At 42.0% G+C, this 27,119-nt stretch overlaps 1 protein-coding gene across 1 annotated transcript in view; it reads right to left on the reverse strand.

Moving 5' to 3' along the window:
- The window catches only part of KIF6 (kinesin family member 6), a 284,172-nt gene that overhangs the window by 44,428 nt on the left and 212,625 nt on the right, over window positions 1-27,119 (reverse strand). The window contains exon 17 of the mRNA XM_065401377.1: window positions 1,746-1,796. Within this exon, the coding sequence (XP_065257449.1) occupies window positions 1,746-1,796 (51 nt within the window). The remainder of the gene's footprint in view (window positions 1-1,745; window positions 1,797-27,119) is intronic.

Genomic DNA, 27,119 nt, shown 5'->3' on the forward strand with positions numbered 1-27,119 from the left:
TACTTAGATTTCCAGAAAGCCTTTGACAAGGTCCCTCACCAAAGGCTCTTACGTAAATTAAGCTGTCATGGGATAAAAGGGAAGGTCCTTTCATGGATTGAGAACTGGTTAAAGGACAGGGAACAAAGGGTAGGAATTAATGGTAAATTCTCAGAATGGAGAGGGGTAACTAGTGGTGTTCCCCAAGGGTCAGTCCCAGGACCAATCCTATTCAATTTATTCATAAATGATCTGGAGAAAGGGGTAAACAGTGAGGTGGCAAAGTTTGCAGATGATACTAAACTACTCAAGATAGTTAAGACCAAAGCAGATTGTGAAGAACTTCAAAAAGATCTCACAAAACTAAGTGATTGGGCAGCAAAATGGCAAATGAAATTTAATGTGGATAAATGTAAAGTAATGCACATTGGAAAAAATAACCCCAACTATACATACAATATGATGGGGGCTAATTTAGCTACAACGAGTCAGGAAAAAGATCTTGGCGTCATCGTGGATAGTTCTCTAAAGATGTCCACGCAGTGTGCAGAGGCGGTCAAAAAAGCAAACAGGATGTTAGGAATCATTAAAAAGGGGATAGAGAATAAGACTGAGAATATATTATTGCCCTTATATAAATCCATGGTACGCCCACATTTCGAATACTGTGTACAGATGTGGTCTCCTCACCTCAAAAAAGATATTCTAGCACTAGAAAAGGTTCAGAAAAGAGTAACTAAAATGATTAAGGGTTTAGAGAGGGTCCCATATGAGGAAAGATTAAAGAGGCTAGGACTCTTCAGTTTGGAAAAGAGAAGACTAAGGGGGGACATGATAGAGGTATATAAAATCATGAGTGATGTTGAGAAAGTGGATAAGGAAAAGTTATTTACTTATTCCCATAATACAAGAACTAGGGGTCACCAAATGAAATTAATAGGCAGCAGGTTTAAAACAAATAAAAGGAAGTTCTTCTTCACGCAGCGCACAGTAAACTTGTGGAACTCCTTACCTGAGGAGGTTGTGAAGGCTAGGACTATAACAATGTTTAAAAGGGGACTGGATAAATTCATGGTGGCGAAGTCCATAAATGGCTATTAGCCAGGATGGGTAAGAATGGTGTCCCTAGCCTCTGTTCGTCAGAGGATGGAGATGGATGGCAGGAGAGAGATCACTTGATCATTGCCTGTTAGGTTCACTCCCTCTGGGGCACCTGGCATTGGCCACTGTCGGTAGACGGATACTGGGCTAGATGGACCTTTGGTCTGACCCAGTACGGCCTTTCTTATGTTCTTATGTTCTTATAAAATATTATAAAAGTCATTGAGCAAGAGACAAAGCGAGAATGACCCTATAGCCTCTTGGTTAGGACATCCACTTAGGATATAGGATATTCAAGTTCCTGTTCCACAGCCCAAGTGAGTGCCCTAACTATTTGGCCAAAAGTTATGATGGGGCACCACCACCACCACCACTTCCTCCTCTTATTTTGTGAATCAAGCCCCCCTGCCATTTTTTTTTAGTTTTGGGTTTACTAAACCTGCTTTTCTGGAAAATATTCATCTGCAAATTTTTGCCCAGCTCTACACAATGAGAAAAATGCATCAATTACTGCAGAAAATTCATAATCCAAAAACTAAAAAAACCATAATGTTTTGTTTGGCCTCAGTTGCATGTATTATGTTCACGCCCCCTGTAAACACTGGGAAGTGCCCTCTCTTCCAAATGCACTATTTATTATTCATACAAGAATATTCTGCTCTTACCTAGAGCTGCCTTTTGCAGGTGCCGCTGGGTTATCTCTCCTTTCAGATGGTCTGTGAAAGACACAAAGTGCAAATGGTTAAAGAGCTTTCAAAATCTCAGAGATTAATGAAGGCATACTTGCCTCTCACCATTTGAAATTTCCCATGAGGCCAGCCAAATTACATTGCTCCACAGGATACGAAGTGCCCCTGCCTAGCCTTCCCCGACTTATCTACTGTAGCTAAATTGGAGCAGGTATATTTCGGTCCCATATATCCTAAAATGTAACTTTGTTCAATGAGAAACACAGGAACTTAAACTATCTTCTGTCAATGAAGTCAAGCACTGTCACAGGCTAATGGTCTCCTGCTACTAAATACAAGAGAAGACCTAAGAAGGCAGACAGAGAATTCCAAGTATTCATCCAAACATTCTTAGAGATGCTAGAGATGAAAAAGAGCTCTTCGGTCAGTCCATCTCTCTGCCAGTGCAGAACTGGTTCCCCATTGGTTTTCTCATGTTTTGTTTGGACCAATGTTAAATGTCCCATCTGATAAAGTTTCCACAACTTCCACCCCTTGATACATCGCACTATCAAGATGTCACATATTCACAGTTAGAGTTTTCCCTTTCTTAATTTCATTATCTCATTACCCCTAACTATGTTCCCATGCCCTATACGATTCTCCTTCACAATTCTCAGAGTAGCAGCCGTGTTAGTCTGTATCCGCAAAAAGAACAGGAGTACTTGTGGCACCTTAGAGACTAACAAATTTATTTGAGCATAAGCTTTCGTGGGCTACAGCCCACTTCATCGGATGCATGTAGTGGAAAATACAGTAGGAAGATATATATACACAGAGAACATGAAATAATGGGTGTTACCATACACACTATAAGGAGAGTGATCAGTTAAGGTGAGCTATTATTTTTGTCTCCTGCTGATAATAGCTCACCTTAACTGATCACTCTCCTTATAGTGTGTATGGTAACACCCATTGTTTCATGTTGTGTGTGTGTGTATATATACATCTTCCTACTGTATTTTCCACTACATGCATCCAATGAAAGCTTATGTTCAAATAAATTTGTTAGTCTCTAAGGTGCCACAAGTACTCCTGTTCTCTTCACAATTCTGTTATCAAGTACCCTTTGATCCTGTGACACTGGTTTAGTGCAACAATTATTTCAAACCATAATTAGATTGCTGGATGAATAACCATTATTCATTGATAAAAGTTTAACCAATTAAAAAAATGCAACTTCAGCCAGTATGTGTGTTTTGAGAACAGGAGGGATTTTCTGTTTTCCCAAGATTTCAAATTAAAACAATTTCTAGGCAGAGATTTGAACATGTACTTTACTGAGCTGTACCTCTGGATACTGGGAAAAGGAAAATGCAAACTTGAGGATGGATTTAGCTTTTCCATGCTGACCATAATGTCTGGTATGAGTGCATCTATTTCAAGATAAAATTTATCTTTACAATTTAAAAGCAATTCTTTGTAAATATTGTGACAAAGTTCCTCCTCTGTCTTGGTGGGTCCTGCGCTTATTGGTGGATTTTCTTGCCTCAGAGATTCACCATGTGGGTTGGGGAACAGCCCAGAGACCTTCTCCTCTGGAAGAACCCACAGTCCAGGTCAATTGGGAGGTTTGGGGGGAACCCAGGCCCACCCTCTACTCTGGGTTCCAGCCCAGGGCCCTGTGGACTGCAGCTGTCTATAGTGCCTCCTGTAACAGCTGCATGACAGCTGCAACTCCCTGGGCTATTTCCCCATGGCCTCCTCCAAACACCTTCCTTATTCTCACCATAGGACCTTCCTCCTGGTGTCTGATAAAGCTTGTGCTCCTCAGTCCTCCAGCGGCTCTCGCTCTCAGCTCCTTGCGCCTCTTGCTCCCAGCTCCTCACACTCACACCACAAACTGAAGTGAGCTCCTTTTAAAACCCAGGTGCCCTGATTAGCCTGCCTTAATTGATTCTAGCAGCTTCTTCTTAATTGGCTCCAGGTGTCCTAATTAGCCTGCCTGCCTTAACTGGTTCTAGCAGGTTCCTGATTACTCTAGTGCAGCCCCTGCTCTGGTCAGTCAGGGAACAGAAAACTACTCATCCAGTGACCAGAATATTTGCCCTCTACCAGACTCCTGTACCCCATTGGTCAGGGTCTGTCACAATATGCACATATATCCTATGCTAATCACTGCAAATTAAGCCATTAAAGATGTCATGTGTATAAGAGGAGTGTTTTAGAGAAGGAGGAAAACCTAAAACATCAAAGATCTTTAGCACCAGGTAGCTCCATTGCCTGGGAATCAGTCAACCATAAGAAGTTAAATGTTTCAGAGAGTTACCATAATAATTCTTAAGCATTTAATAGTCTTATTACAGTATGCACCATATGCAATATTTTAGATTATAACAGCCAACCTATAACATATATTCTGTGGGTATGTCACAGGGTGTGATTGCAGCTCATGAGACATAGCCACGCTCGCTTTAATCTAGCTAGGTTGGATACCAAAACAGTGAAGCCATGGCAGCATGGGTTTCAGAGTGGGCTGCACTAACCTCCCAGAACCCTGGTAATTACTCAGGTGGTCATGCTGGAGTCCATGCTGCCCCAGTTTCACTGCTCTGAGACCCAAGCTAACTAAATTAAAGCTGGTGTGTATGTCTTCACAAGCTGCCGTCACGGTGTGGTTGCACTGTAGACATACCCTATACGTTTCTTGGGATTTCAAACACATCTTCCCAGGCCTTGTGTGAACAAGAGAGACCGTGAAGTCAGACTCCTACATTGTTGTACAGTGTAAAGCTTTACTTTTTTCAGTGTTTTCTAACCAATCTATAAGCAGAAAGGTTATCAATTCACAGGGATGCCAACGTGTGGTGATTCTAGGGAAGGGAGTAGTTAAAAAAAAGATATTTTAACATTTATTTAGAAAGGAAGAATGGTAGCTAGCAGTACTCCACTCCCAGCATCCTCAACTGATCACAGTGATAAAAGTTTGTAGTACATTTGATTGTATAATACGTAATGGATACTTTGAATAAGTTTTAAAGATGCTAATAACTCTTTTGAACTAAGCATCAAATTTTGAAATTTTTGTTGAAAAATACAAATTGCTGACTTGTCCCAGAGCTGAACAGAAAGGAGTGTTTATGTTAGTTGGGTTTGGTCTACATTTAATAGTTTTACTGGTATAACTATGTTGGTAAAAGCTGTGGGTTTTTTTCACTGAAATACTTATACCAGTAAAAGCCCTAGCTGTACTTGTATTAACATGAGACAAGGTCAACATTACAAACTTCTGCCTGGATAGCTATTTCAGTGAGGGGTGTGATGTGAGTATGACTGGTGACTGGCAGATTTGCGCCAGCAAAAGCCCATAGTGTAGACACATTTATCCCCGCAAAACTGTGCATTTGCTGGTATAGCTTGTTTCACTCAGGAGGGGTCTGGAAAGTGCATTTTTGCTCTTGTAGGCGCATCCACACAAGGAGGCTTTGCCAGTATATTATACCAGTATAGCGATTTGGGAAAAGCCTTTCAAGAGCAGACCTGGTCTTCTACTAATATAGATATTCCCCTTCTCATATGGGAATAACTATATTAGTATAAAGCGCCTTTATAACTGCATTCACACTGAAGAGGTTGTACCACATTAACTATACTGGTATAGGTAAAGTAGAACAACTGTCCAGTGTAGACAAGTCCTCAGACAGTTAGTAGCACTTGGGACAGATCGTCTGTTTCTTGTGAGCTCAAAACTCCACATGAAGCCGCTGGGGGCAGGACCACACTGTGATGTTCAGTGCCAATGGAAGTTTTCAGTAGACAAGGGATATAGGATTGGTCCCTTTTTTGCAAGTGTCTTTCCAAATTTGACAAGGGCCCCAGGCTCTTCCTGTACTAAATACTCTTCTTAAAATTACCAGACAAATATAGATCTTTGAGTATTGAGAAGCAGATTAATGGAAAGAAATGCAAAAATCACCAAAACAACCCTCCCCCCCGAAACCCAAACCCTCAATCAAATAAGCTGCTATTTTCAGTACTGATTTAACTAGAGAGAGCAGATCACAGTGAACTGGTTGTTATGGATAAAGATTCAGTTAAATGATTGTTCAAGACAAACGTCTTTTGTGCTTTGAAATCCTTAAAATACAACTCCGTTGGAGACACTTCGCAATGAAATGTGATTAAACAAATAATTGCTTTTAAAAATTAATTTTTACTGCTTTAACTACTCATATGCTCTGTATTGTGTCCTATTAGGTGATGTTGATCACACTGTTCTGAGCCAGGCAGTACATATACAACAATTTATAATACGATCTAACATGTTCTAATGTGATTAACTCAAAGCAATGCCTTAAATCCAAATGTTTCTGGAAGCCAACTGTGGAGGTGTATAGATTTAATTGCTGTCCTGATGTAATCTGAAGAGCCTAGGATGACCAGATAGCGAGTGTGAAAAATCAGAACAGGGGTAGGGGGTAATAGGCACCTATGTAAGACAAAGCCCTGAATATTGGGACTATCCCTATAAAATCGGGACATCTAGAAGAACCCTATGTATTCCTTTCTCAAGGGTAACTCATAGATTAGGAATGATAATTCCATTGTCACAACATGAACAAGGTCTTCTAAAACTATTTGAATATACTGCTCATCAGCAAAAATAAAAAGTCCTGCTGATAATGGGAATTAAAGAGGAAACAAACTCCCATGTCTGATTTGTGGTTTTAGCACAGTAATTACTCTCTGACTTTGCTGAAAACAGACTAGAGAGATTCAAATTGCTGTGCACTACCTTAAAGAGCCACCAAGGGAGTGACAATGAGGTCAATTGAAAAAGTGAGACAAACAAGCAAGCAAATCAATGAAGAAGAGATCAAATTGGCAGAAGACAGCCTGAAATCAATACAAATAAATGCAAGTACAAGACATCAGAGAATGGGTTTTTGAATTGCAGCCAAGAGGCTCAATCCTCAGGTGTCTTGAGTTTACTTTCAGCACTGCTGAGGGAGGATGGTACGCGGCTTGAGGTGGATTTAAACCACCTTGCTGCGTCACCAATCTTGAGTTGGCCAGAGGCCGAAGAGGCTCTCCGTCTAAGAGTATGTCTACACAACAGCCAAGAGATGTGATTTCCAGCACAAATAGATGTACATGTGTTAGCTTTGCTGAAGCTAATGCCTAAAACTAGCAGTGTAGTCACAGCTGCATTGGCAGCAGCTCAGGCTAGTTGCCTGAGTACAATCCCTCCCAACCCCCGGATATGTACTCCAGTAGCTAGCCCAAGCCTCCACTGTCACACTGCTATTTTTATCATGTTAGCATGATAGGGTGACCATATTTCCCAAAGTAAAAACGGGACATCGTGTGGGGCTGGCTCAAGCCCCGCCTCTCTGGGGCTGGTGCCAGTGCCCCGCCCCCCACGGGGATGGCCCCAACCTCCCACCAGGGCCGGCTCTAACTTTTTTGCTGCCCCAAGCAGCAAAAAAAAGCGCCGCCCCCCGAGCCCCCCCCGCCGAGCGCCGCCGGAACCCCCCCCCCGCCGAGCGCCGCGCCCCGTGCTGCCGGAGCCCGCCCCCCGCCGAGCGCCGCCGGAACCCCCCCCAGCGCCGCGCCCGCGCCGCCCCCCGCGCCGAGCGCTGCACCGTTGGAGACCGCCCCCCCCCCCCGCCGAGCGCCGCGCCGCCGGAACGCCCCCCCCCCCGCGGAATGCCGCGCCGCGCTCCCCCCCGCCACCCCTTACCAGGTGCTGCCCCAAGCATGTGCTTGGGTGCCTGGTGCCTGGAGCCGGCCCTGCCTCCCACCCCCACGGGGCTGGCCCCAGCTGCTGGCCCCCCGCTTGAGGCTGTCAGTGGTCATTCAAACCCTGCTGGGCTCCCGCCTCAAGGCTGTCACTGGCCACCCTCTCCCCGCCCCCCCGCATCCGCTCGAGGCTTTCACTACTCACGGGTCACTCAAACCCTGTCAGGCCCCCACTCAAGGTTGTCGCTGATCACTCGAACCCTGTTCAACCCCCACTTGAGGCTGTTGCTGGTTGCTCAAACCCTGCCGGACACCCCCACACTGGAACCCTTCCTTACACCCCTTCCAGCCCAGCCTCCCCCCTGCACAAGGCTGGCATCTCCCCTTGCCCCCCGCATGTTCCTCCACACAACACCCCACTTTTTTGACAAAAGTGGGCATTTGTCCCGTTTACTCTTGCCAGTTGGCTCTTGATCAGTTGGCAAGAGCAAATGGGAGGAATGCCCACTTTTGCCAAAAAGTCAGGAAGGCAGGGACAGGTTTAAAAAAGGGAGTGTCCCGGCCAAAATGGGATGTATGGTCACCCTATAGCACAAGCAGAGCGAGTGTATGCATAAGTCTATCTAAACTGAGAATTACACATCGCAGCTACTGTGTAGGCATACCCTAACTTAGAGCAGCCTTAGAGTTGCTCTAAGTTATTCTGGCTGCAACCATCTCTTGTGCCAGCCAAGGATCTGGCAGAGTGCCATATGCTTTGCCTCACTCCCTCCCAACCTTAGTATACCCCTTGTCCACCTCTGATATGATCCCTGCATGGAGGTCTGGGGTGAGGTGGTGCAGTGATGTCTACATTGACTTCACAACACACAATGATTCCTGTGTTAAGGGGAATCTTTTGCTACTTCTTTATGGCAGCTTTCTAGCAACACAGAGCAGGGTGGAACAGCAGCCAAGGACTGAGCCCAAGATCTTTAATTATAAATATTGTTCATATAAATCCTTGCATTTTTTTCTGTTTATCCAAGTCCTGGAGCTCGACAGACCCAGAGCCAGCTGTTTAAAATACTATCAGGGATTAACAATGGAGGAGCAGGATGCATAGTTTATATTCACTCGGGCATGCCAGTTTGAAGATCAGATTTTCTAACCAATAAAAAAGAGGATAGGGACTGTGAGAAATTGAGTATTCTTGTCATTGGACTGACCATCCCTCTGAGCTCTTGGTTTGGGTACAGTTTGCCATATGGGGAAAGAAACTCTTGCCTTCACTTTATTATTGTATTACTTGTATTAGAGTAGTGCCCAGAGACCCCAATCGGTTGAGGTCTATGCTGTGCCAAGCGCTGTAGAACACCTATTCCTTAACTTACTGTACCTTTTCGTTTAGTTAAACATGAGTTACCAAATTCATCTCTTTCTATCCCAATATGCTTGTTTCACTTTTTCTGCTGCCAAAAGCACCCATCTTGGCCTCCTGCTTCTTTTTTCCACCTGGCAGTGTTCTCTCCCGCCTTGATTGTCATAATCATCAAGGCAAATCCCAAAGAGATGTAGACTCCTTCCAGATCAAGCACATGTGGATTGATCTCTAGCTAAATCCTAAAGGTGGTCTGTCTGGTTATTCAATCTATGTCCAACATGTGTGATCTTATCACACCACTGAAGCTTTTGGCAATCACTTGCCATTTAATAGCATTCTTTGGTAAACAGGCATAATATGTTGGTCTTTCATCCTAATAATATGTCAGTACCAAGAAAGCTTCCAAAACTGATACAGTTCTGATTGAGGTGGTTGGTGGGTTTGGCTATGGACATTATTATTGCTGATTTTGTCCTGCCACTTAATATGGAATAGCCAGGGCCGGCGCTTCCATTTAGGCGACCTAGGCGGTTGCCTAGGGTGCCAGGATTTGGGGGGGGGGGCGGCAATTCGGCGGCGGGGGTCCTTCCGCGCGCCGGGTCTTCGGCAGCAATTCTGCGGCGGGTCCTTCACTCGCTCCGGGACCCGCCGCCGAAGTGCCCCGAAGACCGGGAGCGCGGAAGGACCCCCCCGCCGCAGAATTGACGACGATGACCGGAAGCGTGGAAGGACCCCCGCCTAGGGCGCCAAAAACCCTGGCGCCGCTCCTGGGAATAGCTGACTAAGATGGCAAGCTGGCGAGAATTGAAAACTTCCATCTATTGTTCTTCAGCCTTCCTCAAGGCTCACATTTCACTCCCATTCAATAAAGTTGGCATAACCTTGGTGTGATGTTGCACCCCATAATGCTTTATAGAAATATGCTTATGAGTGTAAATATGACATAACTGGAATATGTTTTATGCTAGATATGCCATGTAACATATCTTTGCAAAGGTTATGTTCTTCTGCATGTATTCATTCTATTCGTATGCACGTATCATTTTTACACCTGAGGTTATGAGTGTTGGCTCTATGCTTGTATTTAAAGTGATTGCTGTAGAAAGCACCTAAGGCAGATTTGGTCAACATAGTGTGAAGGGGTTATTCAAGTAATTGGGAGTACTTGGCTAACAAAGAACCTTGATAGATGCCAATCCACATCTGCGCTTTCCTGGGAACATCCTGTAGAAAACTGAGTCATGCATGGACATGTGACTTGCCCATGTGACTCCCAAACTCCATTTTGTAGCTGGATTCTACCCAGGGGGAGAGAGGGGTTTCCACCCACAAGAGAGAGACTATATATGCCCCTGGAAAAACCCCTCCATTTTGTCTTCAGATGGCACAAAAGATAGCCTCTGCATCTCAAGGAGATGCCTGAAAGAAACTGGAACAAAGGACAGTAACTACAGGGCTGTGAGTGATTGCTGGACCCAGACTAGGAGGAAGTCTAGTCTGTAAAAGAGGCTTATTGGAACATCTCTGAGGGTGAGATTTACCAGCATTTAGTTTTTACTGTATTAGGCTTAGACTTGCATGTTTTATTTTATTTTGCTTGGTAATTTACTTTGTTCTGTCTCTTATTACTTGGAACCACTTAAATCCTACTTTTTGTATTTAATAAAATCACTTTTTACTTATTAATTAACCCAGAGTATGTATTAATACCTGGGGAGGGGGGAATGAACAGCTGTGCATGTCTCTCTATCAGTGTTATAGAGGGCGAACAATTTATGAGTTTACCTTGTATAAGCTTTATACAGAATAAAACGGATTTATTTGGGGTTTGGACCCCATTGGGAGTTGGGCATCTGAGTGCTGGAGACAGGAGCACTTCTTAAGCTGTTTTCAGTTAAGCCTGCAGCTTGTGGGGGACATGGTTCAGACCTGGGTCTGTGTTTGTAGCAGGCAAGCGTGTCTGGCACAACCAGGCAGAGCACTGAAGTCCCAAGCTGCCAGGGAAAACGGGTTTAGAGGTAGTCTCAGCACATCAGGTGGCAGTCCCAAGTGGGTTTCTGTGATCCAACCCATCACATTTGGTTCTTTAGATTCAAAGCCTCATAGCAAGCCATTTTCTCAAAAAGCTATCTCCAGGTAAAGAGCTGGGTGGCAGTGGAATGAGCAGGTCTAAAGTCATGCTGAGTATACAGCCTTTACCACAAAGTGCATCGCTGATTCGAGTCATTCACATGGAATCAAAGGCTTTCCCTGGGACTGACATCAGTACAATACCTCTACAGTTGTTACACACAGCCTTATTGCCCTTTCTGAACAGAGGCAGAACAACACCCTTCTTCCAGTCATCAGGGATGACGTTCATGTGCTAGATAGTCTGGAACAGCCTATGCAGCCATGGTACTACAGTACTCTCACCTCTCTGCAGCAACTCAGGGGTGATGTTACAACCTCCTGGTGCCCTCCCAGACTTCAGTTTAGGGACTGTAATCCAAATCTCTTGTTGGTTGTAGGAAGGTGGCTCTATCTGAACTTCCTGCCCCACTTCAAGCAGAAGAGGGGCAAGAGGCAGTGGACAATTGAGGAGTGTCTTCAAATGACCCTCTAATAATTGATACAACTGATCTTGCAGACTCTGCCATCCTGATTCTGTACTGGACAAGCTGGTGCTACCTTTCGCCACACACCCTGAACAGTTGCATAAAGGCTGCAGAGATCATGCCTGGTGGCATCTGTTTGAAACTGGGTTGCCACAACTTCATTTGTTTCCTTCTCATTCGGCCTGAGCTTAGGGCTGTGCTAAATGTTTAACTCTAGCTGCAAGAGAGTTCAAAATCAACCTGGGTTTGAATATTACCTGTCATTGCCAACCAGGTGTGATTTGTTAAAACATGGTTTGTGTTGGTGAATCATCCATCAAGGCTTTGGGGTGAACTTTCCTACTGTATCTGGATATCAGTGTATGTTCTCAGGCTGCCATTTACTGTTGAATGTAAAGTCTGAACCATATCTGCCAGGAAAATCACACAGGGTAAGTTACAGGGTATTTTCCAGTATGGCCAATAGTCAAACTACAGTTTCAGCAAACCCACAAAATCATCTAAACCTTAACATTGCCTATGGATTTACAACATTTGAGCATAAGAAAGGCTGGTTTGTTCAAACTCAATCCTTTTCAAAAGTCAGGGCCTGAGAATGGTGGTGTATTTGATTTTCAGACACCCAAAACTTTATGAATCTTTTCAAACGATTTTAAAAGGGTTCAAACAGTTCCAGCCATAGTTGTGGTAACACTTACTTTGCTCTCTCCTTCCCATCAAAATGGTAGAAAAGGACACTTAATTAGGGCAGGTCCCCTAATGGTCTGATCTGATCTTCATTTCTGTAATAATAATGATAGCATCCTCTCCATTCTCCTAGCAGACACAGGAGTTTTCATTCTCTTCTATGGCTCATTGACAGCAAGAGGAAGAGTGGAATTCGTTTGGTTCCAGGGACCCAAAACAGTATGTGACTTCTCAAATAGCAAAAGTTTAACTTATCTCCAACCAGCAGAAAATTTTGAGGGGAAATTGAAGTGTATCATGGGAGATGTAGTCTGGCCAGGGAGCCTCGCCTGTAGGGAAAAATGGTGGCATGGCATTAGGCACCCAAAGTTCAATTCCCATGAGGCAGTCCAATGGCTCAGGTGGACATGGTTTAATGTTAAGCTGATCTGAAACGAAGCATTTTGATTTGGTTTGACAAACTGAAATATTTCAGTTTGGATCAATCTGAGTAAAAACTAGATATTTTGTTTTGATTTTCCCAAAATAAACTTTTGGGTTTCAAGTGAGAATTCTTGGTTTTCAATACAAAGTTGAAATTTTGTGTGGAAAAGTTTTGATGAAAATGATCTCTCTTTTGTTTTCACTTAAATTTTCAGTGAAAAAAAAATTCTGACCAGTTCTACTTAGAACACAGGTTATCCTAAGGCAAGTCTGAAAGTTCATTAGTGACAGAATTAGGGGACAATTCCAGTACTGTTGCCTGTACAAACCTTTTCCTATAAAGAAACAGAAGATTTCAGCCTCTAGTACTGCCAGTTCTATAACCGTCACAAACACAAATATTTACCCGAAGAACAATGAAGAATCACATGCTCACACAGAAACACGTCTCCTGATCCCAATAATATAAACTTGCAGACAAGGTAGCTTTTAAATGTGGTTTGCAAAAATTGAATTTAAGACTTGGCGAGCATCTCTCTCCATATGGCTAATTATGTTTTCTGAAGTCTCACCAAACAAGCAGCTAAAAATAGCCCTGCAGCTGATACTAAATCATTTTTTCCAGTGGAGTCATTCTTCATTTGGAGATAACAGTCCCAATAAAATGTTGAATGCTGCAACTCCACATGTTTTGGCAAAAAAGTAGTTTTGGGGAATTTAAGAATTCACTCAGCATGCAGCTCGCTGTCATTAGGGCTGAGATAAATCTGTTGGTTTTGGCCTCTGTTTTTGGACACATGTACCATCCTGAGGTATGGAAAAGGGATGGAACGGTAACAGAAAACTCCAGCCTTGTGACAGGACTCAAAAGGCATGGAAGGGAATGGAGAAGACAAACAGAAAAATAAAAGCCAAATGAAGAAGAATAATCTGAAGCAGGGGAAAAGCTTCTTGCATGAGAATGCTGCTAATTAAACATATTCAGTGATTTAAGGGGTATAGATCTCTTCTCAAATTACATGTAATTAACTAGTAACTAGTGTGAAAACAAAATACTCCGCCAAGTTTTCTTTCAGCTTCCATTTTGAGCAGGCCTGTTATTAAATGCTTGTATAACTCAATAATGAGATCAGAGAGCCCCTCACCGAGGAAGGTGCTATTAAATGGGAATGTTTTCAGCATGGATGGGTAGTAGTTTAAATACAATACCAAACTTGTACAATCTCAGCTGAATTACAGTGCTATGTACTCCTCTTGTCATCTTCTACATCTAGGATCTGGAACCTCTTTAGGAATTTCCCTTCTAATGGAGGATAATATTTATGCAAGGTGAAAATCTACTGTAACATTTTTTGTCTTTAATAATGTTCCTTCAGATCCTTCCAGAAATCTGAAGGGAGCTGTGTTCCAAAATATCACAGACAAATAAAGCTATGACTTACTGCACACACCACCAGATCAATAAAGAAATGAGCACTCTGTAATTTTAGAAATATTGGGGGCAAAGGCTTTTTTTTTTTTGGCTTCTTTCGAATCTTTATTGCGACATTTGAAGTTTCTCTTATGCTTAGTCAGACAGTCCATAAAAAGACTACATTAGAGAATGTGAAGATTGCAGGCTTCAGCATGAAAAGTCTGGAAATATTGAAATCGAAATTGCACATGTAACCGGAGCTGATCCAAATTGGAATTTCTGTTTTGCAGGAAATTTTGACATTTCAAATTTTGTTTTTGTTCTGAATTGGAGCAAAAATTTATTTTAGAAATTTCCTATGCAATGGAATTTCCAAAAAGTTTTACTTTTGGAAAAGTTTTGTTTTGTAATTTTAAAATTTTGTGTTGGAATTTCAAAATGTTGTTGCAGAATTTCATTTTGTTTTATGCTTTGTTCATTGTTATATTAATTTTTATTATTCTTACATTATTTCATGACATGTCAGTAGTACTATTGCATTATACAAGAACAGCAGCTGGGGCCAGATTTCCAAAACCTCCCAGCTCTCATTAGATCCTTATACATGGGGCAGATTTTGAAAACTGCTCAGCAATCAGTAACTCTCAGTGTGACACTTCTGGTCAGATTTGCAAAAGAGCTGACACAATTTGCTGTGATGTTTTTTGGTTTTTCTTTTAAATCTGGCCTCAGTTATGGCTCACAGTCAATAAGTGTCAAACTCAGAATGAAAACCAAGGTCTCTGGGTCATAGACTAAACTCTAACTCAACAGCCCATAATGTGGATCAGGTAAATCATTCTGCCTTTCTATAACTCAGATTTTCTGGTTCAGATCTTTGACCCCATATATTCCATTTGCACTGCTATTGTGGTGGCAAAGGGGCACAAAATGGAATAACCATTTCTAAGGGCTGGTCCACACTAACCCCCCAGTTCGAACTAAGATACGCAACTTCAGCTACGTGAATAACGTAGCTGAAGTCGAAGTATCTTAGTTCGAACTACAAGGTACTTACCGCGGGTCCACACGCGGCGGGCAGGCTCCCCCGTCGACTCCGCGTACTCCTCTCGCGGAGCAGGAGTACCGGTGTCGACGGCGAGCACTTCCGGGATCGATTTATCGCGTCTAAACAAGACGCGATAAATCGATCCCAGAAGATCGATTGCTTACCGCCGAACCCGGAGGTAAGTATAGACGTACCCTAAGAGGAGTCCCTCTGTAGCGAAAATTCTCTTGACGGCATCGAGTTGGTGTAGTGCCTCAACACCACTTCTGCTTGGCCAAAGCACCCCTATACTCTGGTAATCCCCCCCCACCTCTCAGAACAGCCCCTTGGGGCTGTGGGCAACTGAGTACAACTTAAAGAAGTCCCTTGGAGGCTCTGCCATAGGATTGACCGTGACCAACTAACACACTTTTAAAGGTGTTAAATCCTGCCCACACTAGTCTTTAAAAATGTGTTAGTTAACATGCTTTAAGCAACACATTTTAAAATATGACCTCTTTTCTTAGTCTAGACAGGACCTAAATGAACACTCAGATTTTGAAGCGCAATCCTATTACAAATGGTGAATTCCACAGCAAATTCCATGGCTGCAGAGTCACAGAATAAAAGAGGCACTGAGCATAACTAATCACAGAGATTTTCAGGCGCCTTATTAACTGTACTAGTTTCCCAGTGCCCTCTGAACTCCCACTCCAGCTTAGAGATGTTAACAAACATAGACCTTTTTTTGGTGTCCAAATTTGAAAGTGTGCTTTCTAGAGTGCAAGAAAATGCATATTTTGAGGTTATTGTTTTAGAAGTGTCTTGTGGGAGCATGCCCTTGGACCTCACTTGCTGTCTTAATACAGATTGGGGTCTCACCCTGCCACCTCAAAGCCCTAAATTACTTTGCATGCTCAAACTGTAAGTGTACCTATCTTCCTCTCATATGTTGGAGGGTATTCAGGGAACTGATGCACATCTGGAAGTTGTTGCTCAGTTGTTTATCGCATCTATTTGTCCATGAATTAAATAAAGAGCTGGCCCATTACTGTAGTTGCAAACCAATGCCATATGGATACCCTATAAACCAATCCCATCTTAATGCTGATACTGCAGGCTAGTCTTTAATGTGCTGGATGCTTCTAGACATGACCAAATGCAGTTTGCGTCTTCACTAATTCTTAGGAATTAATGTAAGGAGGTACAGTAAGGAAATAAATTAAGAGGAACTGGTAGAGGTTTGTGTTTCTCATTTTTTCAAATGGCCATAACTGAAAAAGCACTATACATACATGAATAGGGAAACAATTCATACACAGGTTAATATAAAGGTATTTTCTTTTTCTGACCACATTTCTGGTAATCTTATATTGATCTCAATTCATATTCTGAGTTGACTGTAACCACATCCAAAACCAAACCAGACAGAAAGGCAAGTTTTTGTTAAAACACTGCGTGTGGGGCTTTGTGCCATTATTTTATCTGTGTACTTGCTTGCAGTCTAGTTTCATCTTGTGCTGTTCTTTCTGGCCAGTAGCTGCCCAGTAGAAAATTACTAAAAAGTTCCAGGCCCTTATTGCAATACACTTCACTTTCAACCAACTTGATTTAAAATTGTAGGGGAGCACATGACTCTACATCCTCCCCACCCTCCTCCCAATGCATCCCCAGTATATTTGGGAGACTAATCCAGGTAGGATTAAAGGTGCGAGGGTGGCATGCTTTTCTATTCCTGCACTTTTCCCATTTACGGTAGAACCTCAGAGTTACGAACACCTCACGAATGGAGGTTGTTCGTAACTCTGAACAAAACGTTATGGTGGTTCTTTCAAAAGTTTACAACTGAACATTGACTTAATACAGCTTTGAAACTTTACTAGGCAGAAGAAAAATGCTGCTTTTAACCATCTTAATTTAAATGATACAAGCACAGAAACAGTTTCCTTACCCTGTCAAATCTTCTTTTTTAAACTTTCCCTTTATTTTTTTAGTAGGTTACATTTAACACAATAGTGTATTGTATTTGCTTTTTTTTTTTTTTTGGTCTCTGCTGCTGCCTGATTGTGTACTTCTGGTTCCAAATGAGGCTTTGGTTGACGGATCAGTTTGTAACTCTGGTGTTCGTAACTCTGAGGTTCTACTGTACCAATACACACTGAACCCTCGAGAAGTGTCTTTTTGAGGGTTACATGCATATTAGCATCCTGGTGAAATCTGAAACAGGGTCCTTTGAAAAGTAGATACATGACATATACTTTGTCAAATAGGGTATCTGCTAAGTCTATCCTGGCTCCTCAGGCAGAACAGCAATTTTCAAGCCAATCTGACTATGCATATGGATTTTAGGGCACTTTGATTTGATCAGCTCTAAGCAGAAAGCTCTATTCAACCTTAAATATACAGTGCTGTAAGAAGTGCCCCTAATACAGTAGATAGTTCACTTTTGTAGATTGCTCTACTGCTGTAACATACAAAAACAGCTGTGTGGACACCACTAATCCTACCTGATTAAAAAAGTAATCAAATTAGAAAATGGACAATGTTATATTTTACTACAACAGTTGTGTGAATGCTGCCAGATCAGCAAATGAGTCACATGACTCTATAAGACTATGTGCATGATAGGGAACAATCCATCTCTGACAGAGAGAGACAGGAAGCTAACATCTCTAATGTCTGTGGGCCGGATTCCGCACTCTTGAAGTCTCACTGGTGAAACGAGTTATATTAGTGCAAAGCTGGTGTAAATGGGGTGGAGAATCAAGCCCTATGATTTATGCTAGGCCCGGAACTAAGACAAAAATAATCAATGTAAGTCATCCAGCTCTCAGTAAAGGCATGCAAAAAATGGAAAAAGGAAAAATTCCTATGTAAAACACTGTTGCAGATTTTAAAAAACAAACAACACAATGTAAATTAACCTATTGAAATGTGATAGATCCTTTGCTGTGCCTCCCATTGTGTTAGCTCTTAATCATCACTTAGCATCTTCCCACCCAAGAGAAAAATGTACTAGATTAAACACACAATAATTTGATTTTAACCTGATAAAGCAGCAAAACACAGTGATAAAATGCACGAAGGACTTCACTTTTTCCGTTTGCAGCGTTGTAGTCATGTTGGTCCCAGGATATTAGAGAGAAAAGGTGAGTGAGATAATATCTTTTACAGGACCAGCTTCTGTTGGTGAAAGAGACAAGCTTTCAAGCTACATAGAGCTCAACCCTGAAGAAGAACTTGTCTCTTTCACCAACAGAAGTTGGTCCAATAAAAGATATTACCTCACCCACCTTGTCTTCACTTTTCCTGTCTTTTATTCTGCAGGTAGCCTGTGAACAGAACATTTTCCATTACCAAAAGGTCTTGGTCCAAGTTCATTGTTACTCCAATGATGTTGGTAAAGTCACCTTGGTTTACACTAGTATAACTAAAAGCAAAATTTGTTCACTGTTGTTTCTACTGAGCCTATTTTTCCCCCAAAAAACATTTTTGTTTGCAAGAATGGATAATCATTTGTAATAAAAAGGAAGCAAAGATGCTTCTTTTTATGATTAGATTGTAGCTCAGACGTGAAGTGATATTCTAATTCAAATCTGAAACTAACACTAAAAATCTTAGGCTGGGACTGGAAATTCAATTCAATGCACTACCAAGTTAATAAGGGTCCTCTTTAAAGTACAGTAGAGCTAGTTGGATACATTATTTAATTAATTTTGCTATTTTTGCTGAATAATTTATCTGACAAATAATTTTTTCTAATTTAAAGATTGCATACAGCACGCATGCTGTCCCCAACATGAGTTGCCATTTCTATAAATATCAGAAAGAAGTTGTAAAAGTTTGTATTTTTAAATTACACTGCTCTACAGCCAAAATGCTTCTGAAATAAATGTAGTCAAACTTTACTAATTCTGGGTCACTGAGAACGAAAATGATGCTGAAAATTGTTGATTGGCTCTAGTTTTCAAGATATGCTATTGAGTCAGTATATACGACCCTTGACTTGGGAATGGCGGAGGATAAGTGAGTTATAAAGGGAAGGGATCTCAATTTAAACCAGAAATGACTAAAATACATCTTTGACTGGATCTATGAATAAATCTATGACTGGGTTTGGACAGTACTTGCTTTTTAGGCAAAACAATGAATGATGCAATCTGAAGCTGGTATTGCATCATACATGATATGAATTGCATCATGTTATTCCTAGAAGTCATGGATGATGCAATCATAACGAAGCTTACATCACTCTGCTGAACAAATTGCCCTATATCAGCTCTAGAAATCATACAGTGTCGTGTTCTCTTATTTGTCAGTGTTTGATTTTGCAAAGGGACACATTTCTGTTTAGCCAAAGTGAGCAGAGATGCCTCGTACTTGTGTGAACAGTGCAGATAACTTCTGCTATGTTTGTGGTGAAGTGACTTTTGCATCACAAAAGCGCAGTATAACCACTCTGGTTAAGAAAGCCTATCACCTTTATTTTGGCTGCAAAATTGGAGATCAGGACAAGAGGTGGGCCCCACACATATGCTGCAACACTTGTGCAACAAATCTTCGCCAGTGGTTGAACAGGAAAAGGAAATCTATGCCTTTTGCAGTGCCAATGATTTGGAGAGAGCCAACAGATCATACCAGCAATTGTTACTTCTGCATGGTGCCTCCAGTTGGGAAAGGTGTGTCAAAGAAGAAAAAGTGGACTGTGCATTATCCAAACATTCCATCAGCTATACGCCCAGTACCCCACGGAGAAGGACTGCTGGTTCCTGATGCACCAGAATCATTCTCACTTGAGTCAGACGAGGAAGAGGAAGAGGATGAAACTTCTGGTCCTGAACCATCAATGTCACAGGACCCACATTTTCTCCCATCCTCCTCCTCTGAACCACATCTCATAACACAAGGTGAACTGAATGACCTTGTCAGGGATTTGGAACTACCCAAGAGTAAGGCAGAGCTGTTGGGCTCCAGACTACAGCAGTGGAATCTCCTGGCAGGTGATGTTAGGGTTTCCATGTTCCGTGACCGTCAAAAGGATCTTGTCCCATTCTTCTTCATGGAAGGTGATCTTGTAGCCTGCAACAACATCGATGGTGTGATGGCAGCCCTCAACATCATTCACGATCCAGATGAGTGGAGACTGTTAATTGATTCATCGAAGACGAGTCTTAAAGCTGTTTTACTGCATAATGGCAATGTTTTGCCATCAATTCCAGTTGGTCATGCAGTCCATATGAAGGAAACCTATGACAACATGAAACAACTTTTGAGGTGCATAAACTAGGACCAACATCAGTGGCAGCTTTGTGGCGATTTGAAGGTTGTTGCTCTCTTGCTTGGTCTGCAGACTGGATACACAAAGTATTGCTGTTTTCTCTGCGAATGGGATAGTCGTGCAAGAGATTCCCACTACATCAAGAAAGATTGGCCACTCCGACAGTCATTGGAGCCTGGGAGGAAAAGTGTTCAGCATCCACCACTTGTTGAATCAAGGAAGATTTTGTTACCACCCTTACACATCAAGCTGGGTCTGATGAAGAACTTTGTCAAGGCCATTGACAAAACACAAGCAGCTTTCAAGTACCTCCGTGGAAAATTTCCAAGGTTAAGTGAAGCTAAGATAAAGGAAAGTGTCTTTGTTGGTCCTCAGATTCGTGAACTTCTTCGAGATGATGCATTTGACCATGCACTGCGTGGCAAGGAAAAGACGGCATGGAAAGCCTTCCAGTTAGTGGCAATAAATTTTCTCGGAAACAACAAGGCAGACAACTACAGGTTGTTGGTGGAAAACCTCCTCAAGGCATACAAAAGCCTTGGTTGCAACATGTCACTAAAGATACATTTTTTGCACTCTCATCTAGATTTTTTTCCACCGAACTGCGGAGCAGTGAGCGACGAGCACGGTGAGCGATTTCACCAGCACATTGCAACAATGGAGAAATGCTATCAGGGCAAATGGAGCCCATCAATGCTTGCAGACTATTGCTGGACAGTAACAAGAGATGCTCCATTTAATGAATACAAGAGACAAGCCAAGAAGCGCCGAGTAGACACTGAATAGGACTAAACTATGTACAGAATAGTTTTTTGCCTTTTGTTTCATAATAAATTTTATTTATATAACCCTTTTGCTGATTTTTAAAGTGTTACATAAACAGGACAGGTGAAATATTATCATGTAAAGCAACCATAAACACATGAAAAGACCTAGGTTTACAATTTATGATTAAAACTCTACTATCTACACAATATACATAGACATAAAATGTAAAAACTTAAATATCTTAGAAACAGTAGCCAAACAGTTGTTTTAATTGTCATATTTGAATTCAGCACATCACAATACATAATAAATAGCACATTTTATCTCTGAAGCAGACGACTTCTCAAAAATTGTAGACCAGTGTTACTTTACTGTAAGCTATAATCAACCAACAGACCACATTCTGCCTCAGCACAGGAAGGTACATCTCCCACTGAAATCTGGAGGACTTACACTGGCCAAAGCAGGCCCAAATATTCTAGACTTTCTGTACGCTGCTCTTAAGACATTCCACACCAGGCCAGATTTGCTGCTGCATCCAGCTTCCATTAGGAACAGCAGAAAGGGGGAAAGGGTTGTCAGAAAGCCTGCTATGGTTCACTGATTCTGTAACCAGCCCCAGCCCTGGGTGTGGGCTACAATAATGGACCATATGCCAGCTGGGGACTGATGGAGCACATTGCACCCAGACTTCTCCTTCTATTTGCTCTCACACCCCCTCAAAACATGCCCCCTGCAACCATGCAAGGTAGGAGGCATGGAAGGAGACTATGTCTGCTGGGGAGATCCCCGTACAGGGGGAATCTCCGGGTTGGGGCTTGAGGTCAGTCTGCTTCCCTTTGCATCACCTGAATGGCACAATGGGGTAGAGCAGAGCCAAGAATCTGGCCCACGATGTGTATGGTAATTAAAAGAAGCAAGAACAGGTGCTGAAGTTCTCTCCTGGTTTGAAAAGGGTGGAGCAGTACTTTACACACCAACCGAGTCGATTTTCCTGTCTGTTTTCCCCATTTTCTTGTTGTTCTGCTTACTATTAGTTTTCTAAATATAGCCATTTATCTGAGGATAGCAACATTATTTCATTATAATAGCCCCACAGGTTGCTAAGAATAAAGATGCTAATTGAGTGTAACCTCACAATTCCAGCACTGTTCCCACATGTAATACTGCTTCAGAGCTACTTTGCAATGTACTTTACATGGAATTTTAGGCATAAATTCCCACATAGTGAGATAAATATAACTAAAAAACAAACAAACAACTCCCCCAAACCCAGGCTCTGCACACTGGAAATGGACAATAAATTTATTATTATGACACTTGCATTGAATCACCAGGGAGTGTGAGCTGGTAGTAACCAAAGGCTGCTGACCTACATGAAATAAATTGGTAGTATCAAGCCTGTTGTGGGCCACACCACCTGAATAAGAAGAGATCATTTCAAAAGCTATGGGGTCAATTTGGAGCTTTTCCATATGGTGCTCTGCAGGGCTCTGGAGAAGTTTTATTTAAGTTCTGCCTCAAAAAATCACATCTGGAACATCATTAGGAACAGAAAGAAACTCTCTAATAGAACAGGTCATGGTGAATGATGAGTGATACTCCCCTAATGGAAAGAGAGATACACAAAGGGGAGAATAAATTAAAATGTAAAGAGTAGTAACAAATCGAAAAATAGTTAGTATCCTGCAATGAGAGGTAATTTAGATTTCTAATGAATAGCAAACTTCAGCTAATGACAAGGTGATTAAGAAATAAAATCAGCAGAAATTCAGGGCTTGTTTACATGATGAAGGCTATAGTAGCATAGCTATGGTGCAGTAGCTTTGCCGCTATAACCCTGTAACAGGAATGCAGACTTCAACAAAAGAAGGGGTTTTTCTGTAACTGTAGGAACTCCAACTCCCCAAGCAACTGTAGCTAGGTAGGAGAAAGCATTCTTCATGTCGACCTAGCTACCCTGGGGGTTAAGTTGGGCATAGCTACAGTGCTCAGGGGTATGGATTTTTCACACCACATAGTGCTATAACTATGTCGGCCCAAGTTCCTTTGTTTTTAATCCTATCATTTCAAATATCAGGATGTAACATTTTAGAGTTAGATTTCAAAACTGCAATCACAAGGGAATGGCACTTAGAATGTTATACAAAACAAATACACACTGAACTATATTTTTTCCAACATTATGTTGAAACTACCAGGCCAAGGAAGTAATGAGAAAAGAATCTGAAGATTGTCTGCCATTCAACTCTAACTGGCTACTGCTATTTTTGATGGACACATAAACATGTCTGGTTTATTACAAAATGACTTTGAAACTAGCCTAGGGATCAGAAACAGACTGGGGCTTCCAGGCACTAGGCCATGTTGAATAAACTCCCAGGTGAGAAATTACATCTGGGACTATTTGCTCCCGTAGCCTATTGGTCTCTTTTGTTTTTCTCAGATAGTAGGAGATTTCTCAGGGATAATCTGCTTGATTATGTTAGTTAAAAGTGACAGTCCAGAAGAGCAAACAGCACATTGCTTATCTCAGATTATGTATGGTAACATATGCTATCATTGCCCCTTCTTCTGACACCAGTATTCTGTTCTGACACCAGTGTCATCCCTCTGTCAAGCAGTAGCAGACATCTGGGACCTTGCAGGTTAGCTTCCCCAGTGGAGGAGACATCAGTGATGCACAGTCTGGGTATACTCCAAGTGTAACTTGCTTTATTTATGCATACACACCAGTCCTCAAACAGAGCTGGTCAAACAGCATGCAGTCAATCTCTTCTTTCAAAAATCTCAGTTCTACACTAATGCCAGGTTCCCAGAGAGTCATTCCATATCAAGGATTGATTCTAACCAGGGCCGGCTCCAGCTTTTTTGCCGCCCCAAGCGGCGAAGAAAAAAAAAGGAAAAAAAAAAAGGGAAAAAAACAACCCCCGATTGAGTTGCCGCCGAAGAGGAAGAGATGGAGTGAAGGACCCGCTGCCGAATTCCCACCGAAGACTAAAGCGGAGCGCTTGAGCTGCCGCCGAAGTGCCGCCGAAGACCCAGACGTGCCACCCCTTTCTATTGGCTGCCCCAGGCACCTGCTTCTTTCGCTGGTGCCTGGAGCCGGCCCTGATTCTAACCAGAGACCAAAGCAGACGGCAAACTCCCCTGATGCTCACACAGCTCCTTCTTCAAGGACCACTGCCTCTACATAGAACACTGCAGAACAACACCTAATAACAACATGGCATGTCTTCCTATGGCTGAAAATTTGCTTGCATGCTAGGGAAAAGACCACCGCCATGAGGGAAAACCTGCCTTACCATTAGCGAGCACCAACATTGCTGAATCTGGAGTATTAGGAAGTCTCTGGAAAATACTGATCTTACAACTCAGAAACTTCAGTTTTCCACCTTTACCACTGGACTCTCTGTCCTGTATCCTTCTCATCAATAAGATCACTGACCCAATGGCCCTCCCATATATAAATTAGAAATTAATAGTTTTAACACCCAGCCCATAAAAGGACAGTTTTTACCTTCTGGTGTTTTGACTCTGCATGATTACGAAGGCCATTTATAGTAGTGCTGGAAGTTTGCTAACTAGAACCACATTTAGACTGTATGGCATAATTTTGTAAGCAAGTTTATTACACTGTTTACTCCTGCCTTTGCTGCACAGTGAAACCATGGTACTGTTATTACTTCTCTATATTACTAGAGCCCACCAGTCGGAATGAAAGCCTTATTGTGCTAGATGCTGTACAAACACAAAGAGACAAAACCATTTCCTGGAAGAGTTTACAATCTAAATGGACAAGGCAGACAAAGTGTAGAAGAAAAGAATGATTATTATTCTCATTTTACGGATGGAAACTGAGGCACAGAGAGATCAAGGGACTTGCCCAAAATCATGTATCAAATCTGTGGCTGAGCTAGGAGTTGAACCTAGAATCCCAGTCTAGAGTCCTAACCTTCTTCTCATTCATTATGGCTCTGGATAACAGTATTAGTGCAAGATTGTATATGGCGTTAGATAAAGGGCCTAAAATGACAGCAAATCTGCTGTACATGTGATCAAAATATTAACATAGTTGTTTTACTCTAGAAATGCAAATTTAATCTCACACTAGAAAGCTGATTTAGGTGACCTTTTAATGATCAGTCTTTTCTGATCAGTTTTAAAAGACCAAGGATGGAAATATTTCATATTAAATGAAAGAAAAAAAAAGAGGGGATCTGGCCTTATTTATGATCTTTATCACCAGAGTATCTAAGGTCCCAGTCCAATGGTTCTTAACCTGTAGCCCGCGGGCCACTTGCGCCCAATCAGTACAAAGCTGCGGCCCATCTGACATCCTCAGGGCCACACAGGTAGTATTGGATGCTGCCCACATAATGGTAAATAGGTTGAGAACCACTGGTCCCAGTCAAATTTCCACTGAAATTAACTTCAGTGGGAGTTGGATGAGGTCCTCAATGTTTTGTGTAGCATAGGAGCCTTTGCCCTCCAGACCATCAACATAAGTACAACTCAGGATGACTGTAAGTGAAAGAGATTACTATCGGAAAGCTATCTGGTGGTCTATGTGAAATGAATTTGGTGGGTTGAGTCCAGTTGCTTGTGGACAGATGTTCACATAATAAAAAATACTGTCACAATTGGCTCCAATTGCCACTCTTCTTAACAGTCTCAGCAGAAAGGCCAATAATTAAATGAGCATGGAGACCAAACTATCTTTAGTGACTGACTGCTTGGCCCCTTAGTAATAGTTTAATTTAACCATCATTTTAAATTGTACAGAATGACAAACGCATATGATAGGCACTATAAAGTCAATGAAGTAAAAAATGAACCCCCCCAACTCAGAAGTAGTCAGTTTTTCCCAGTGTTTATGGATTATTATACCACTGTCCATAGCATAAGTATTTTATAGAGAAACGGACGATTGTGGAACATACGAACAAAAAGGATGAGGTCAGGGGAAAAGGAGAGAGGGAAATGAGAGCAGGGATGAGGAATTTACTGTACCCTCATGCAGTTGTGCTAGCACCTCAGTGACAAACAAAGACAGGGTTCTCCTTCTGCCTTAAGAAATGTTAAGTGTGTTGCTTTGCTGACTGAATTTCCCCTTTGCTTGTTTTGGATGTGAGAAGAGAGAGAGGACAAATGCAGTAACACCACCAAAACTGTGATCATATTATTTATCTGCATGGTGGCAAAAGGAAACAATGCTATTGCGCCCCATTGCCAGCAAGCAGGCTGCACAGTTCAACAAACAGAGACTGAAGGCCCCAAACCTGCAAACACTTACACACGTTTAACTTTATATACGTTAGTAGTCCCATTCAAATCAATGGGAGTACTCATGTTTGTAAAATTAAGCATGTGTGTTAATGTATTTGAAGGATTGGGGCCTTTGTTTACTTTTATGATTTTAAAGAGGCAAGCTTCAAATTGAAGATCACAGAATCCCTGTGTCAACTCTTCAGGGTAAATCCTGATCAAAGCCTGAATATGGTTCAACAACCAGGCCCTGTTGGCAAATGGAATTTTGCAGGAAAGCAGCCATGAATAGAAACACACTTGTGACAAACTGTGGTTTAACTGAACTGAGATCAGGGGATCTGTATTGCCTCCTCCTAATCACATGAAAGCTGTGAGGGTGTCTGAATGACCTACAGATTCCCATCCAAGCTTTTACAGCCGGGGAAGACATGCAGATAGACTGCAGTTATCAGAATGCAAATTCAGTGCAATATGTATGTTTCACAAAATAAGTTTTTAATTTTTGTTGCTGTATTAATAAACCTAACGTTTGCTGCTCATTACCAATTGAAATAGCAATCATGGGGCCAAATGCAGAAGTCTTTTCAGAGTTTTTATTCAATCCTTAATTAAGCAGAACTCCTGCCAACCTCAATGGGTGTTTTGCTTGAGTAAGAACTTCAGGATTTGTTCCATGGAATTTACAAGTCTCGGCTACAGATAACAATTCATACTATACTACCTGAAGGAGGAAACACTGTGTAGTGGTATTTTTAGTGGAGTTATCTGTTCATTAAATCTTCATACTGGATTCATTTACTT

This window comes from Emys orbicularis, chromosome 3 (assembly GCF_028017835.1).
Source record: "Emys orbicularis isolate rEmyOrb1 chromosome 3, rEmyOrb1.hap1, whole genome shotgun sequence".
Lineage (NCBI taxonomy): Eukaryota > Metazoa > Chordata > Testudines > Emydidae > Emys > Emys orbicularis.